Raw genomic sequence first — 14,689 nt, forward strand, 5'->3', positions numbered from 1 at the left:
TTGCAATGAAGAACTAAAGGTTTCAGGGTATCTAAAAGACTGATGATTCTTTACCTAAATAAGAGGAAAGAAGAGGGGAAATGGTACTATCATGATCCAATAAATCCCTCTAAGGATGGGCTTGGGCTATCGCCTTCATCGCCCTTGCAATGAATGAGTAAAGAATACTAATGAGACTTAGTTAGTCTCAGAATGACAAGAGATGAGGCGAAAGAAAGGATAAATTCTAATAGAAAAATTATGGTAATTGATGTTGCCTGATCAAGGAAAAGAAATATCTCGTTGACAAAATTTATTCTAATTTAGAGTCGAAATTAGAATCTATACTCATCTATCATCATATTAATGGCTCTTTGGGTTTATGCTCTCCCATAAGCTAATGATAACTTTAGATTAATGACCTTTAAAGAAAACATTCAATAGGCATTTCTCATAACTGATTCGTACAACCAAGAACAGTTCATGACCATTTGAAATTACATCTCATTAGCTTCTACAAAAACCATATATCCTGGCAATGAATTTCAATCTCAAAAACCCCATTTTCATATCACACATTAATTGAGAAGATAATTCTGCATCGTGTAAATAATATTACAGAAGGAGTAAATCCTAGCATATTTTCGATGAAAAGTTCTAGTATTATTATAAGACATTAACACAAGATATTATCCCCATTATCAGTACATACAAGAAAATGTTGATGTCCAAATGATTTGCAGGAAGTAAACTTATTTAGCTTATCCATGCTGAAATAAATTGAAGAGTCTTGTAATCTGTTATCTTTATGATGATTGAGAGATTTTGTTTAAAGATATGATAGCTTACTTTCATTGTTATGAACTGAAATTCATTATATTGATTTAATTGATTCGGGTGTCATAACATATTATATTGGTTAAAATATTTCAAATGATTTATGCAAATGAGGTCCTTCTATCAGTTTGTGACTCAAAGGGATCATGAAAAGTTTTTCTTAAATTCATTGGAAAATTCTGATTGTGAAATGATTGTGTTATCCACAGATTTATGTTCCACATAGTTTTGAGTTATGATTCAATCTGTAACGTTCAATTCAATAAGTCAGTACTATGTTTTAAATATTTGAATACTGAAAATCCAATTTAAACAGATGGACTAAGATGTAAAAAAAGATAATGGAAACGAATTGAACCAGTGTTGTTTCTAGAGTATGGTTTAGTGATTGACATCAATTCCTTTTCATATGAGGTAATGGCTATGGTTAGAAATTTTATGCATTAACAGGGCACTAGTCCAATGGATCAAATGGAAGAAGTCTCCTTGTTTGGGAGAAAAAATCGAAAACGAATTGAATGATAGGTCAAGGCCAATAAGACAAGGGCAGGTAGGGGCCTTTGGATAGTGTAGGAGAAGCTTCTGAATGGGGGCTCACACTTATGCTACCAAGAGTGTGAGGCACGCGAATAACTCCGAAATATGTTACATGCTCCCCGTAGACATCTATGAATAGGCGAATCTTCAATGGGTTTGGGGCCCTTTGAAATGTGTTACAAGGTCCTCGTCTATACATTTGGGGCCCTTTGAAATGTGTTACAAGGCTCTTGTATCAAAACATGGTTGTGCTGAAATCCCTCTGAAATGTGTTACATGGTCCTCGTCTTTATACTTATTGTCGCATTCATCAGAGAAAGCAGAAAGCAGAGAGGATACATGAAGAAGATACATGATCCAAAAATAAACCCTACACTTTAAATCCAAGACTAACAAGACTTAACTAATCTTAGCTTCCTTAAGCTACCACTAAGCCATTAACAAATGTAAAATGACCAACACAATTCCAAAACAAAACACCAAGTCCCTAGGCCATTAACTCCCACAAAAGAGAATTCCAATGTGGTCAAGCCCATATTCCAAGCTCCCAATTTAGAAGTAAATGAGTTCCAGAAAAATTCGGGGAGTGATAAATCGACCCCCATATATTTTAAACGGCCCGTTATGTGTCTTTCTCTCTCCGCTCTCTCTCTAACTCAGAGGAGAGAGAAAGAGACACAGGGGTCGATTTAAGATATTAGGAGGTTGATTTAAGATATTTGGGGGTCGATTTATCACTGCCCAAAAAATCATGTGGAAAGGTGGTCAAGCGGTCAACCTTAGATTTCCAGCAATATTGCTAAGTTATATATATTTTAGTGACTAAATTTAAAATCTTCAATAATGAATTAATTGAGAAAAGTTAGTAAATAGGGATATGGAAGAACACAAACAACGAAATTAAAAAAAAACTGGGGGTAGCAGATGGAAGAAGTCTCCTAGTTTGGGAGAAATAATCGAAAACGAATTGAATGATAGATCAAGGCCAATATACAGTGTGAAGAGACAAGGGCAGGTAGGGGCCTTTGGATAGTGTAGGAGAAGCTTCTGAATGGGGGCTCACACGTATGCTACCAAGAGTGTGAGACACGCGAATAACTCCGAAATATGTTACATGCTCCCCGTAGACATCTATAAATAGGCGAATCTTCAATGGGTTTGGGGCCCTTTGAAATGTGTTACAAGGTCCTCGTCTATACATTTGGGGCCCTTTGAAATGTGTTACAAGGTCCTCGTCTATACATTTGGGGCCCTTTGAAATGTGTTACATGGTCCTCGTCTTTATACTTATTGTCGCATTCATCACAGAAAGCAGAAAGCAGAAAGCAGAAAGCAGATCTTTTATATGTCACACCCACGCCAAAGGCAATAATTTTTTTTTAAAGGGCAACAGAATATATATATATATATATATATATATATATATATATATATATATATATATATATATATATGTAAAAACAGAACCGAGGTGGTCCTGAAGGAACAAAGATAATACAAAGATAGCAGTACAATAATTCAAGGAGGTAGATAGTCAAAGCACTCAAACGCGGCCCGAAAGACTCCTTTCTTGGCAAGGGTGTCTGCTTCCGCATTGGCTGATCTCCTGACATGGCGAAAAACTATTGAGGAGCCCTTAGCTCTGTCCTCTATTTCCTCTAAGAGAGGCAAAAATCGCCAAGGGGGAGAAGCGTTACCCGAAAGCCAGCGAATAACATTTAAGGAATCCCCTTCGACGATAATTTTGTCGCACTCTAGACGAGGCATCGAGAGAAGCCCGCTATGAACGGCTCGGACCTCTGCCTCGTTTGAGTCTGCCACTCCGATAGGCCCCGAGTAGGCCCAGAGGACTTCCCCTTTGTGGTTTCTACATAACCCCCCTACTCCTGCCATTCCTGGATTGCCGATAGACGATCCGTCAAAGTTAAGTTTCAGGGACCCCGGAGGAGGAGGAATCCAGGAGGGGAGGATTTTTACTTTGGTAGCCGATTCCAAGCATATGATTGACCATCCTTCCCAGAGGTCGAAAGCTGAAACAAAACGAAACAGGGGAAGGCTTCGAGCCCAGGATATGACCGCAGCTATCAACTGAATATAAATCCAATAGGGAGATCTAGCCTTCCCTTCAAAGATACGAGCATTCCTCTCTTTCCACAAGAACCACCATGAGGCCAGGAGACACATCTTCCACAGCGTTCTGCCTTTCCTTTTCCAAGGAGTCCAGGCCCAACTCTGAATGAATTCAGCCATAGAGTTGGAGGGGACCCAACTGATTCCAAAACGAGAAAAAATAAGACCCCAAATATGGCGAGCGACCTTACAGTGTATGAAAAGGTGGTCAATGGATTCCCCAGCGGATAAACATAGAGGACAGTGATCTACTAACCACATTCCTCGTTTCCTAAAAAAATCCATAGTTTGAATGCGGCCCCAGCTAACCGACCACCCAAAGAAAGCAACTCTCGGAGGGCAAGATTGTCTCCAAACCGAGGAGGACACATGCTCCACTAAAGAAGGGATCAGATGGTTATAAAAAGATTTGACTGAAAATATCCCCGAAGGATTCCAAATCCAAATCCGACGATCTACGCCCGAAGACTTGATGAAGCAAGAATCCAATAAGGAGAGGAGGGCGCTGTAAGAGTTTAACTCCCTAACAAAGAAGTCTCTGCAAAACTTAGGAGACCAAGCCACCTTCCCATGTTCCCTTGCAAAACATTCCGATACCCAGGCCTCTTTCTGAGATGAAACGATGAATAAGTCAGGAAACATCACTTGAAGAGGAACGTCCGAACACCAAGGATCCTGCCAGAACCGAATCTAATCCCCCCTATATACTCTGAATCGGACGCCAGGAGCAAATAACGACTTCAACTTCAAGATGTCCCTCCAAACCGTGAGACCTTTGAGTTTAAAATTATCAACAGAGTCCCAATGCCCATGATCTGAACCATACTTACTTCCAATGACCCGGACCCACAAAGAGGATTGTTCTTCGCCAAATCTCCACAGCCACTTGCCCATAAGGGCCTGGTTAAAACTCTGAACCCTCCTGATACCCAAACCTCCATTTTTAGTAGGCAAGCAGACCATACTCCATTTAATCAGGGAGACCCCCTTGGAAGACCCTGATCCGCCCCACAGGAAGCGTCTCTGAATTTGTTCGATGCGTTTAGCAACCGAGGCGGGACATTGAAAAAGAGATAGAAAATATATCGGCATATTGGATAGAACGGCCTTTATAAGCACTAATCTACCTCCTTTGGAAACCAACCGGCGCTTCCAGGTGGCCAAATGTCGCTCAATCCTTTGAATAATAGGAGCCCATAGGTTGTGTTTCGGTCGACCCACACCAAGAGGAAGACCCAGATAGGTTGCTGGAAAGACATCTAAACCACACCCCATAATTCCGGCGAAAAATGATGCATCGCTCTCAGAAACGTTGATCGCGAATATTACGCCAAAGGCAATAATATTCCCATACTTGAATGCTATTGATCACTAAACAACATTTTGACCTCAAATCTCTAACTAATCACACTTCTTTCCTCTTTCAATTGCTTCTCACTTTTGTGCAAAGAAAAAACACTTGTCAGACAGCTAATTTTTTGTCCATTTTCTCCATTGGGCCTTAGAAAAGTCATGTGGTTTGGAAATAAATGAGCCCCAATCCCTCTTCCTTGTAGACCACAGCAGAAGAAAAGTAATAATGCAGAGGAAAAGTATGAGTGAGGTGGCCCTACAAATTAGACTAATAGTATGATTCCAATCCTCACCCTGCCCTTGTAAATCTCAGGTCGGCCACTATATAAATTCTCACCTTTTCAAATCTTGCTAAGTTGCTTTTATGCAAAGGAAAGAAAAATACTTTGCAAGTTACTCACTTTTGCTTATTTGGTCAGTGTATTTGATAGAAATAAGAGATAAACTAGGCTGATAGCCACCTCGAGGTCAAGTCTTGTGTCCCACACGGGGACATGTATGTTTACTGTTTTTTTTTTGGATGGCATGTATTTTTAATGTATACCGTTGATCTTTGTAGACCATCGTGAGGCAACCCACATGGTTTTGGAGCTTTTGTTCCCATTGCTCATTTGACAGATGTGTAAAGTAACATGCTACAATATTATATAAACATCATCTGCATTGGTTATTTACTTTACAAATTGGCACGCCCATCCGTTCAACACACATCACACACCAACTCACACATGTCATTCACTTAATTACAGACCTGGTAATCAACACAAAACAGAACTAGTCAGATTAGTTGCATGGGACTGATGAGGCATTATCATCCAAGTGGGTCCCATATATGTTCATTCAAGTAGTCAACTTTGGGACCATACCCTTAATCTCCATGGATTTAGTTGATATTTTGAACTAGATCAGATCCTTAGAATTTCCAAATCAGTTATGTAACTGCAAAAAATTCTGATTTTCAAATCTTTTCTGCGAGACATTATTTGGAAATCAACGTTTGTGGCAGCTTCCGTCACCATCGTTGCTCCTTGACATTGCTCCTGCAGCAGCGAGGCATCCCTCCCTCCCTCACCCTCTCTTTCTCTCTCTCTTAAAACATGATCATGAAGATGATTGATGTGTTTTGTATCCAAAACTCAAATCCAAATCAAAATACAAATGCATGAGGTATCCAAACGGGCCCTTAGCAAATTTAGCAGGAACAATATTTTGGCTCCACACCGGTCGGGAGGAAGTTCTTCTAGCCCCTCTAATAGCAGGGGTGGTGGAAATATCAAATCCAAGCCTACTTTTTAGGAATTGATATTTCCACACCCCCACTATTAAGGGGTCGGGAGGGAAGTTCCTCCCGACCGGTCTGGAGCCAAATTTTATTAGCGTGTGACTGATAAGGAATTATCAAGTAAGTAGGTCCCATCTATGATCATTTAAGTCGTCCACTTTGGGGCCATGCCATGATCTCCGAGGAAACAAAGTAGGCATAGAGGGAAGAAAAAACAACAACAACAACAACAAGGTGAGGAGACACACTCCACAGCATAATACATTTAGGACCCACACCCACATTAGTTAACGGGCTCATTGTACATAGTTGCCCCGGTTTGGGCCTATATATTCATCGTTTACATGAGGAGCTCCCTAGTGGAGAGACTCTCCATCCTTCACTCCTCTTCTTCTTCCTCTCTTCTAAACCCTAATCTCATTTCTAACAGGTCCAATGCTGAAGATGTGTGGCCCGGCATGCTAAAATATTTGGCTCTTCCAATTCCTTTGTGATTTTACTGATCAATATTATCCAAAAGGCAAAACCCATGAAATCTCTTTGCCATATATTTGTTGGAATAAAACCAAATAGGTTGGAGGGAGAAGATGTGATTCAAGAGAAGAAAATTGTTCTCTTGATACCAAACACACAAAGAAAGTAGCCCAAGTTGTTATGGACTTCAAATTTCACTAAAATGGCTTGCAAATGAAGAAGATACACGATCCAAAAATAAACCCTACACTTTAAATCCAAGACTAACAAGACTTAACTAATCTTAGCTTCCTTAAGCTACCACTAAGCCATTAACAAATGTAAAATGACCAACACAATTCCAAAACAAAACACCAAGTCCCTAGGCCATTAACTCCCACAAAAGAGAATTCCAATGTGGTCAAGCCCATATTCCAAGCTCCCAATTTAGAAGTAAATGAGTTCCAAAAAAATTCGGGGAGTGATAAATCGACCCCCATATATTTTAAACGACCCGTTATGTGTCTTTCTCTCTCCGCTCTCTCTCTAACCCAGAGGAGAGAGAAAGAGACACAGGGGACGATTTAAGATATTAGGAGGTTGATTTAAGATATTTGGGGGTCGATTTATCACTGCCCAAAAAATCATGTGGAAAGGTGGTCAAGCGGTCAACCTTAGATTTCCAGCAATATTGCTAAGTTATATATATTTTAGTGACTAAATTAAAAATCTTCAATAATTAATTAATTGAGAAAAGTTAGTAAATAAGGATATGGAAGAACACAAACAACGAAATTAAAAAAAAAATGGGGGTAGCAGATGGAAGAAGTCTCCTAGTTTGGGAGAAATAATCGAAAACGAATTGAATGATAGATCAAGGCCAATACAGTGTGAAGAGACAAGGGCAGGTAGGGGCCTTTGGATAGTATAGGAGAAGCTTCTGAATGGGGGCTCACACGTATGCTACCAAGAGTGTGAGACACGCGAATAACTCCGAAATATGTTACATGCTCCCCGTAGACATCTATAAATAGGCGAATCTTCAATGGGTTTGGGGCCCTTTGAAATGTGTTACAAGGTCCTCGTCTATACATTTGGGGCCCTTTGAAATGTGTTACAAGGTCCTCGTCTATACATTTGGGGCCCTTTGAAATGTGTTACAAGGTCCTTGTCTATACATTTGGGGCCCTTTGAAATGTGTTACATGGTCCTCGTCTTTATACTTATTGTCGCATTCATCACAGAAAGCAGAAAGCAGAAAGCAGATCTTTTATATGTCACATGCAATCTACAATTATTGAAGGGAAATGATTTCAACACTGCAAAGTTGCACGAAAGCATCTTGTTGCGTGAAATGTGTTACATGTTTGTTGAAATCATTTCCCGGAAAATACATCTACAATATCATGCTCATCACAACTCCCATTTCTGCTTTGTGACGCTTTCTTGACATCCTAACAATGGCAAATTTGGTTAGGATCAACCTATGGAAATAAAACACTGCGAACGGTTTGGATTAGTCCTATGAAGTGGGTTTCACTGTACTTTTTGACAAATATGGGACGTTGAGGGGCACTCTGAGTATAAATAATAGAAAATTTCTATTATTTTTCTTCACAAAATAATAGAAAGGGATTTGCTAGGGTCCATTGCATGAAGGCATTTTGTGGCTGGTTGTTGCAGGTGAGAGCAGCCACGTAGGCTCACTGGCTCACTTTTCACTAGATTTTATCTTATTAAATTCATATGAGGTGGAAAATTTTCTATTATAACTAGTCTTTTTAGCATTTGTCTTTATTAAAAAAAGGAGAAATAGAAAATTTCTATAGTTGGCTATTTTGGTCATTTAAATTATTTTTCACATGGGAAAAATAATAGAAAAGAGGAGAAAAAGATTGAAAGGAGAGCAAAAAAAAAAGGAGGTTAGTAATAAAACTCCACCTCGTTGGCTATTTACGGTTCTTACACGCTTAGAAAAATACGAGTGGGGCCACATTAATTGTCTGCTACAAGAATAGATGTGCTACACGATTATTCCCCTCAACGCACCGCATAGAAGGACACACGACTTTTTCACTATAAATCTACATCCAACATGACCGAAAAAACTCAAACACCACCAACAACCATGGCCTTGAAGAAATCTCTCTCCCTCTTCTCTTTACTTTTCTGCTTTCTGATGCTTTCTTGCCGTTCAACAACGGCAAATTCAGTAGAAGCAGAGGCTCTCCTCGGCTGGAAAGCTAGCCTCCTTAACCAAGCTCCTCTCAATTCTTGGTCGCTTCACAATGCCATCAATAAAAGCCCATGCAATTGGAGGGGAATAGCATGTAACCACGTAGGAAGTGTCACTCAAATAAACCTAACAGCTGTAGGTTTGCAAGGTAAGCTCTATAATTTCAAATTCTCTTCCTTTCCAAAACTCGCCCATCTTGATCTTAGCAACAACGCACTCTCTGGAACAATTCCTTCCACATTAGGAAACTTGTCTAACCTTGTCACGTTGTACCTTCACAGCAATAAGCTCTCTGGCACCATCCCAAAAGAAATAGCAAATTTGAAAAATATGGCTGATCTGAGAATCTCCTATAACATTCTAACAGGTTCCATTCCTTCAACAATAGTAAACTTGACTAACCTTGTCACGTTGTACCTCAACAACAATAATCTCACTGGCCCCATCCCTGAAGAAATAGGATATTTGAAAAATATGGCTGATCTAGGAATGTCCGATAACATTCTAACAGGTTCCATTCCTTCCACAATAGGAAACTTGACCAACCTTGTGAGGTTTTACCTCCACCATAATAAGCTCTCTGGCACCATCCCTAAAGAAATAGGATATTTGAAAAATATGGCTGATCTAGAAATGTCCTATAACATTCTAACGGGTTCCATTCCTTCAACAATAGGAAACTTGACCAACGTTACTCATTTGTACCTCGGTAAAAATAGCCTCTCAGGCTCCATCCCTAAAGAAATAGGATATTTGAAAAATATGGTTGATATGGAAATGTCCTATAACATTCTAACAGGTTCCATTCCTTCCGCAATAGGAAACTTGACCAACCTTGTCACGTTGTACCTCAACAACAATAATCTCTCTGGCCCCATCCCTGAAGAAATAGGATATTTGAAAAATATGGCTGATCTAGAAATGTCCTATAACATTCTAACGGGTTCCATTCCTTCAACAATAGGAAACTTGACCAACGTTACTCATTTGTACCTCGGTAAAAATAGCCTCTCAGGCTCCATCCCTAAAGAAATAGGATATTTGAAAAATATGGTTGATATGGAAATGTCCTATAACATTCTAACAGGTTCCATTCCTTCCGCAATAGGAAACTTGACCAACCTTGTCACGTTGTACCTCAACAACAATAATCTCTCTGGCCCCATCCCTGAAGAAATAGGACATTTGAAAAATATGGCTGATCTGGGAATGTCCAATAACATTCTAACGGGCTCCATTCCTTCCACGATAGGAAACTTTACCAACCTTGTGAGGTTTTACCTCCACCATAATAAGCTCTCTGGCACCATCCCTAAAGAAATAGGATATTTGAAAAATATGGCTGATCTAGAAATGTCCTATAACATTCTAACGGGTTCCATTCCTTCAACAATAGGAAACTTGACCAACGTTACTCATTTGTACCTCGGTAAAAATAGCCTCTCAGGCCCCATCCCTAAAGAAATAGGATATTTGAAAAATATGGTTGATATGAAAATGTCTGATAACATTCTAACAGGTTCCATTCCTTTTGCAATAGGAAACTTGACCAACCTTGTCACATTGTACCTTTACAACAATAAGCTCTCTGGCCCCATCCCAAAAGAAATAGGAAATTTGAAAAATATGGCTGATCTAAAAATGACCGATAACATTCTAGCAGGTTCCATTCCTTCCACATTAGGAAACTTGACCAACCTTGTCACGTTGCAACTCTACAACAATAATCTCTCCGGCCCCATCCCTGAAGAAATAGGAAATTTGAAAAATATGGCTGATCTGGAAATGTCCTATAACCATCTTAATGGTGCAATTCCGGCCTCTTTGGGTGATCTTAAAAAGCTAGCCTTTCTAACTCTATCTCACAATCAACTTTCGGGTCCCATCCCAAAAAGCTGGTCAAACTGCACGTACTTAACCAGTGTTTATATCCAAGGAAACCAGCTCTCCGGAAATATGTCCGAAGACTTTGGAGTTTGTCCAAATCTAACATATATTAACTTGAGCCACAACTGTTTGTCTGGTGAACTCTCTCCAACTTGGGCCAAGTGTAAAAGTTTGACAAGTTTAAAGTTCTCAGGGAACTTGATAGCTGGTAAAATACCACCGGAGTTTGGACAGTTGATTCAACTAGCACTATTCGACCTTTCTTCAAACCTTTTGGTCGGAGAGATTCCAAAGGAATTGGGGAGCTTGACAGCTTTATATAACATGAGTTTAAATGGTAACCAACTTTCTGGTCGGATACCATCAGAAATGGGAAAACTGTCCAATTTGGAGATCTTGGACCTATCAGCAAACAAACTGAGTGGATCGATACCAGAACAACTAGAAGATTGCTCGAAATTGCATTCTTTGAACTTAAGCAGAAATCATTTGAATGGAAGCATTCCATTTCAAATTGGCAATCTAGCAGAGCTGCAAATTATGCTAGATCTTAGTTTTAACATGCTTACAGGAGAAATATCGCCCCAACTGCAAAAATTACACATGCTGGAAATCTTAAATCTCTCCCACAACAGGCTTTCTGGGTCAATTCCATCTTCTCTAGAAAATATGCTCAGCTTGACATCGATTGATTTATCATACAATAATTTGGTGGGTAGCCTTCCTAACAGCAAAGCCTTCCAACAAGGGACATTTCTCGGCAACAAAGGTTTATGCGGCAAAGCGCAAGGTTTGCAACCATGCAATTCGAAGCCAATAAACATTGGTGAACCAAAAAAAAGACACAACGTTATCATATTGATCATTCTTCCTCTTTTGAGCGCACTATTCCTTCTACTTCTAGCTTTTGGCATTTCTTTCTTTTTTTGCCTCAGATCAAGAAATGCAGAGGGACAAAGAAATGAAAGGAATAAAGACCTATTTTCGATATGGAATTGGGATGGGTGTATTTCTTATGAAGATATCATCGATGCAACAGAGGAGTTTGATGACAGATACTCCATTGGGGAAGGCGGATATGGGAGAGTTTACAAAGCATATCTGCCAACAGGGCAAACAGTAGCTGTAAAAAAACTTCACAAATTGGAAGATGGCGAGCAAATTGATCAGAGAAGTTTCAGAAATGAGGTACGTGCATTAACAGAAATCCGTCACCGCAATGTTGTCAAGCTTTACGGGTTTTGCTCCCATCGTCGATGTATGTTTCTCATTTATGAGTATATAGAAAGAGGAAATTTGGCTAATATACTAAGCAGTGACAAAGGGGCGATGGAGTTGGATTGGGTGAAGAGGGTTAATATTATTAAAGCTGTGGCACATTCTTTATCATACATGCACCATGATTGCGACCCGCCAATAGTTCATCGAGATATCTCAAGCAAAAATGTTTTATTGGATTCAGAATTTGAGGCTCATGTATCTGATTTTGGTACTGCTAGAATTCTAATGCCGGATTCATCCAACTGGACAGAACTTGCAGGCACTCGTGGATATGTTGCTCCAGGTTAGTTCCTCCTATGTTGTGCCTACTTTATTGTTGCGGTATAATTGTTTAGAAAATTGTGTCTTATTTTATTGTTGTGTCATTTGGCTCACCTACGGAAGGACAAAATGTTTTAGACCATTGATGTGATTGGCCCCACCCTAGAGATACAATATCCTAAGTCTCTGTTTGTTTTGGATTTTGAAAACTGTGTGGTAGTCAAAAATTGATTATTGGACTCAAAATTAAACGTACATTAAGTTTTTGGTCTCACAATCGGTCTCAAAGTCCAAAATAAACAAGGTCTGATTCTTGCTCAACCAAAACAAAAAACTACCTTAAAATTTGAGGAAATTTTTCTTCAAGTCACTCTGAGCAAGTGACTGGTTTAAGTTGTGCCTAATGGGTCACATTTCATCTGCCATCTCTGAGCATATTTTGGCCGATCATAAGTTGCTAGCCAACACGGACCTGATCCAACGGTTAGGCGAGAATCAAAGTAAAACCCATGTACAAACATCTCTCGTCAGGGTCTGCCAATGTACGGTTTCAATGTGCCTTAGCAAATGTTAAGGGGCATGAAACAAATTTTACCTCCTTTTCCCCACTTACAAATGGGCATAAATTCGTTTTACGCTCATTTTACATGGAAGTCTCTTTTTGATGAAATACTTGTTTCATGTTATACAATTAAGAGAATTCTCTCTCTTTTTTGAATGGTAAGAGCATTGTTTAACCTAGAAATTTTATGTCATTTGACTTCTTTTTCTTTTTGTTTTGTTTGGCAGAGCTTGCTTACACAATGAGAGTGACGGAGAAATGCGATGTATATAGCTTTGGGGTTTTAGCACTTGAAGTGATAATGGGAAGGCACCCTGGAGATATCATCTCCTCCTTGTTAACATCATCATCTGAAGTTGGCCAAAATCTACGGCTAAAGGATGTGTTAGACCCACGGCTCCCAAATCCTGAAGACCAAGTTGAAAATGAAGTTTTTCTGGCAGTGTCACTGGCACTCGCGTGCGTAAATGCAAATCCACAAACTCGGCCACCCATGCAACACATCTCTGGAAAGTTCTCTGCTCGAACTCCATCTTTTCCAAAGCCATTCCACACAATCGAAATGTCTCAACTGATGGAATTTCAAGTGTAAATGGGTTGGGTCTCTTCACCTACTCAGTTATATTGTATAGGTCAGTATTTCATATAGTTGATCAAAATAAGCGAAGGACTAGGCTGATTGTCACCGTCGAGATCAAGTCTTGGGTCCCACTTGGAGACATGTATGTTTCATTTAGACCATTGATCTTTGTAGACCATCATGAGGCAACCCACATGGTTTTGTACCTTCTGGACCTATTGCTCATTTGAAAGATGTGTAAAATAACATGCTACATAGGATGATTCTAAAATAAAAACCTCTACAGATTGGAGAGTTAAGATCATTTTATAGAATTGATTTTTGAGGTAGAACCTATATATGTGAAGGCCCAACAAATGAACGGCTTGGATCATCAAACCATACGAGCTCCGATGTAATTTTTTATTTTTTAAAATATTACACTTACATGCGATCACATATAAAATCTATAAATCTAGAGAAATTTACATTTATGGTATATTTTGAAATTTACATTTATAGGATATTTAATTAAAGAATTTACATTTATAAGGTTTTATATGTGCCCTCATGTAGGTGGAAATATATGTGCCCTCATATAAAATATTTCCGCCTACATATATGGGGACACATGTTCTTCTCCCTATAAAATATTTCCTCCTACTTGGGACAGCCAACTTCAGTGTATCTATGATTGAAGAGAGGCTAATCTTCTTCACGTGGGAAGGATTCAACGGGCCTGATTGCAACGTTAAGATAAGTAGAATTAACAGATTTATTAGAAAAAATTTTAACTGTTAAACTTTTGGCTAAATCATAATCTTTGATGACTAATTGGAATATAACTTATAGATTATAGTTTTTACTCTTAAAATCACTTTAGAGTCGCAGGGCATTTTGTGGATGCAACAGCCAATCCACAAGATGCCTTATGCGATGGACGCGAGCAAATCCTTTAAAATAAAGAATAATAAATTACTTTAAAAAGAACCACATTGCTAGCTTACATTCCCACACGGTCACAACACATTTACACATGCATTATCAAGCAAAAGTCCGGTGGACAGCCTCCATCGGACATCCGCCAGGCTATATGCTGAAAGAGCGGGCCATGTAACACAGGAGGAACTGAGGTGGACCCTCCCTCCTCTAGCGAGGGCTTAATTTTGGAGTTTTAATGGGATCCAGTGCATTTGTGCAGGTGTGATTGCACCTACTTCTTCCTTGGGTTTAAACCACAGGAGATGGAACACTCGCATCCGAACGAATCACCCAAGGAAGAGAACAAACCCCCTCCTCCCTCCATGTTCTTCCGCCACGCCCCGTTGTCTT

At 39.4% G+C, this 14,689-nt stretch overlaps 1 protein-coding gene across 1 annotated transcript; it reads left to right on the forward strand.

The window, feature by feature from the left end:
- The first annotated feature begins 8,699 nt into the window (after nucleotides 1-8,699).
- On the forward strand, nucleotides 8,700-13,390 carry LOC143890160 (uncharacterized). Its single transcript, XM_077394731.1, has 3 exons — nucleotides 8,700-9,318; nucleotides 10,327-12,258; nucleotides 13,026-13,390. Exons 1-3 carry the CDS (start codon nucleotides 8,700-8,702, stop codon nucleotides 13,388-13,390), a joined length of 2,916 nt encoding a protein of 971 aa, XP_077250846.1.
- Nucleotides 13,391-14,689: the final 1,299 nt, after the last annotated feature.

This window comes from Tasmannia lanceolata, unplaced genomic scaffold (assembly GCF_043159265.1).
Source record: "Tasmannia lanceolata isolate RefF3 unplaced genomic scaffold, GAP_Taslan_0.1 ptg000013l, whole genome shotgun sequence".
Lineage (NCBI taxonomy): Eukaryota > Viridiplantae > Streptophyta > Magnoliopsida > Canellales > Winteraceae > Tasmannia > Tasmannia lanceolata.

Coding starts and splice junctions, on each gene's coding strand:
- LOC143890160 (XM_077394731.1), top strand. CDS start 8,700: ATGGCCTTGAAGAAATCTCTCTCCCTCTTCTCTTTACTTTTCTGCTTT. Junction 9,319..10,326: donor GTCCGATAACATTCTAACAG/GTTCCATTCCTT, acceptor ACATTCTAACAG/GTTCCATTCCTTTTGCAATA. Junction 12,259..13,025: donor TCGTGGATATGTTGCTCCAG/GTTAGTTCCTCC, acceptor TTTGTTTGGCAG/AGCTTGCTTACACAATGAGA.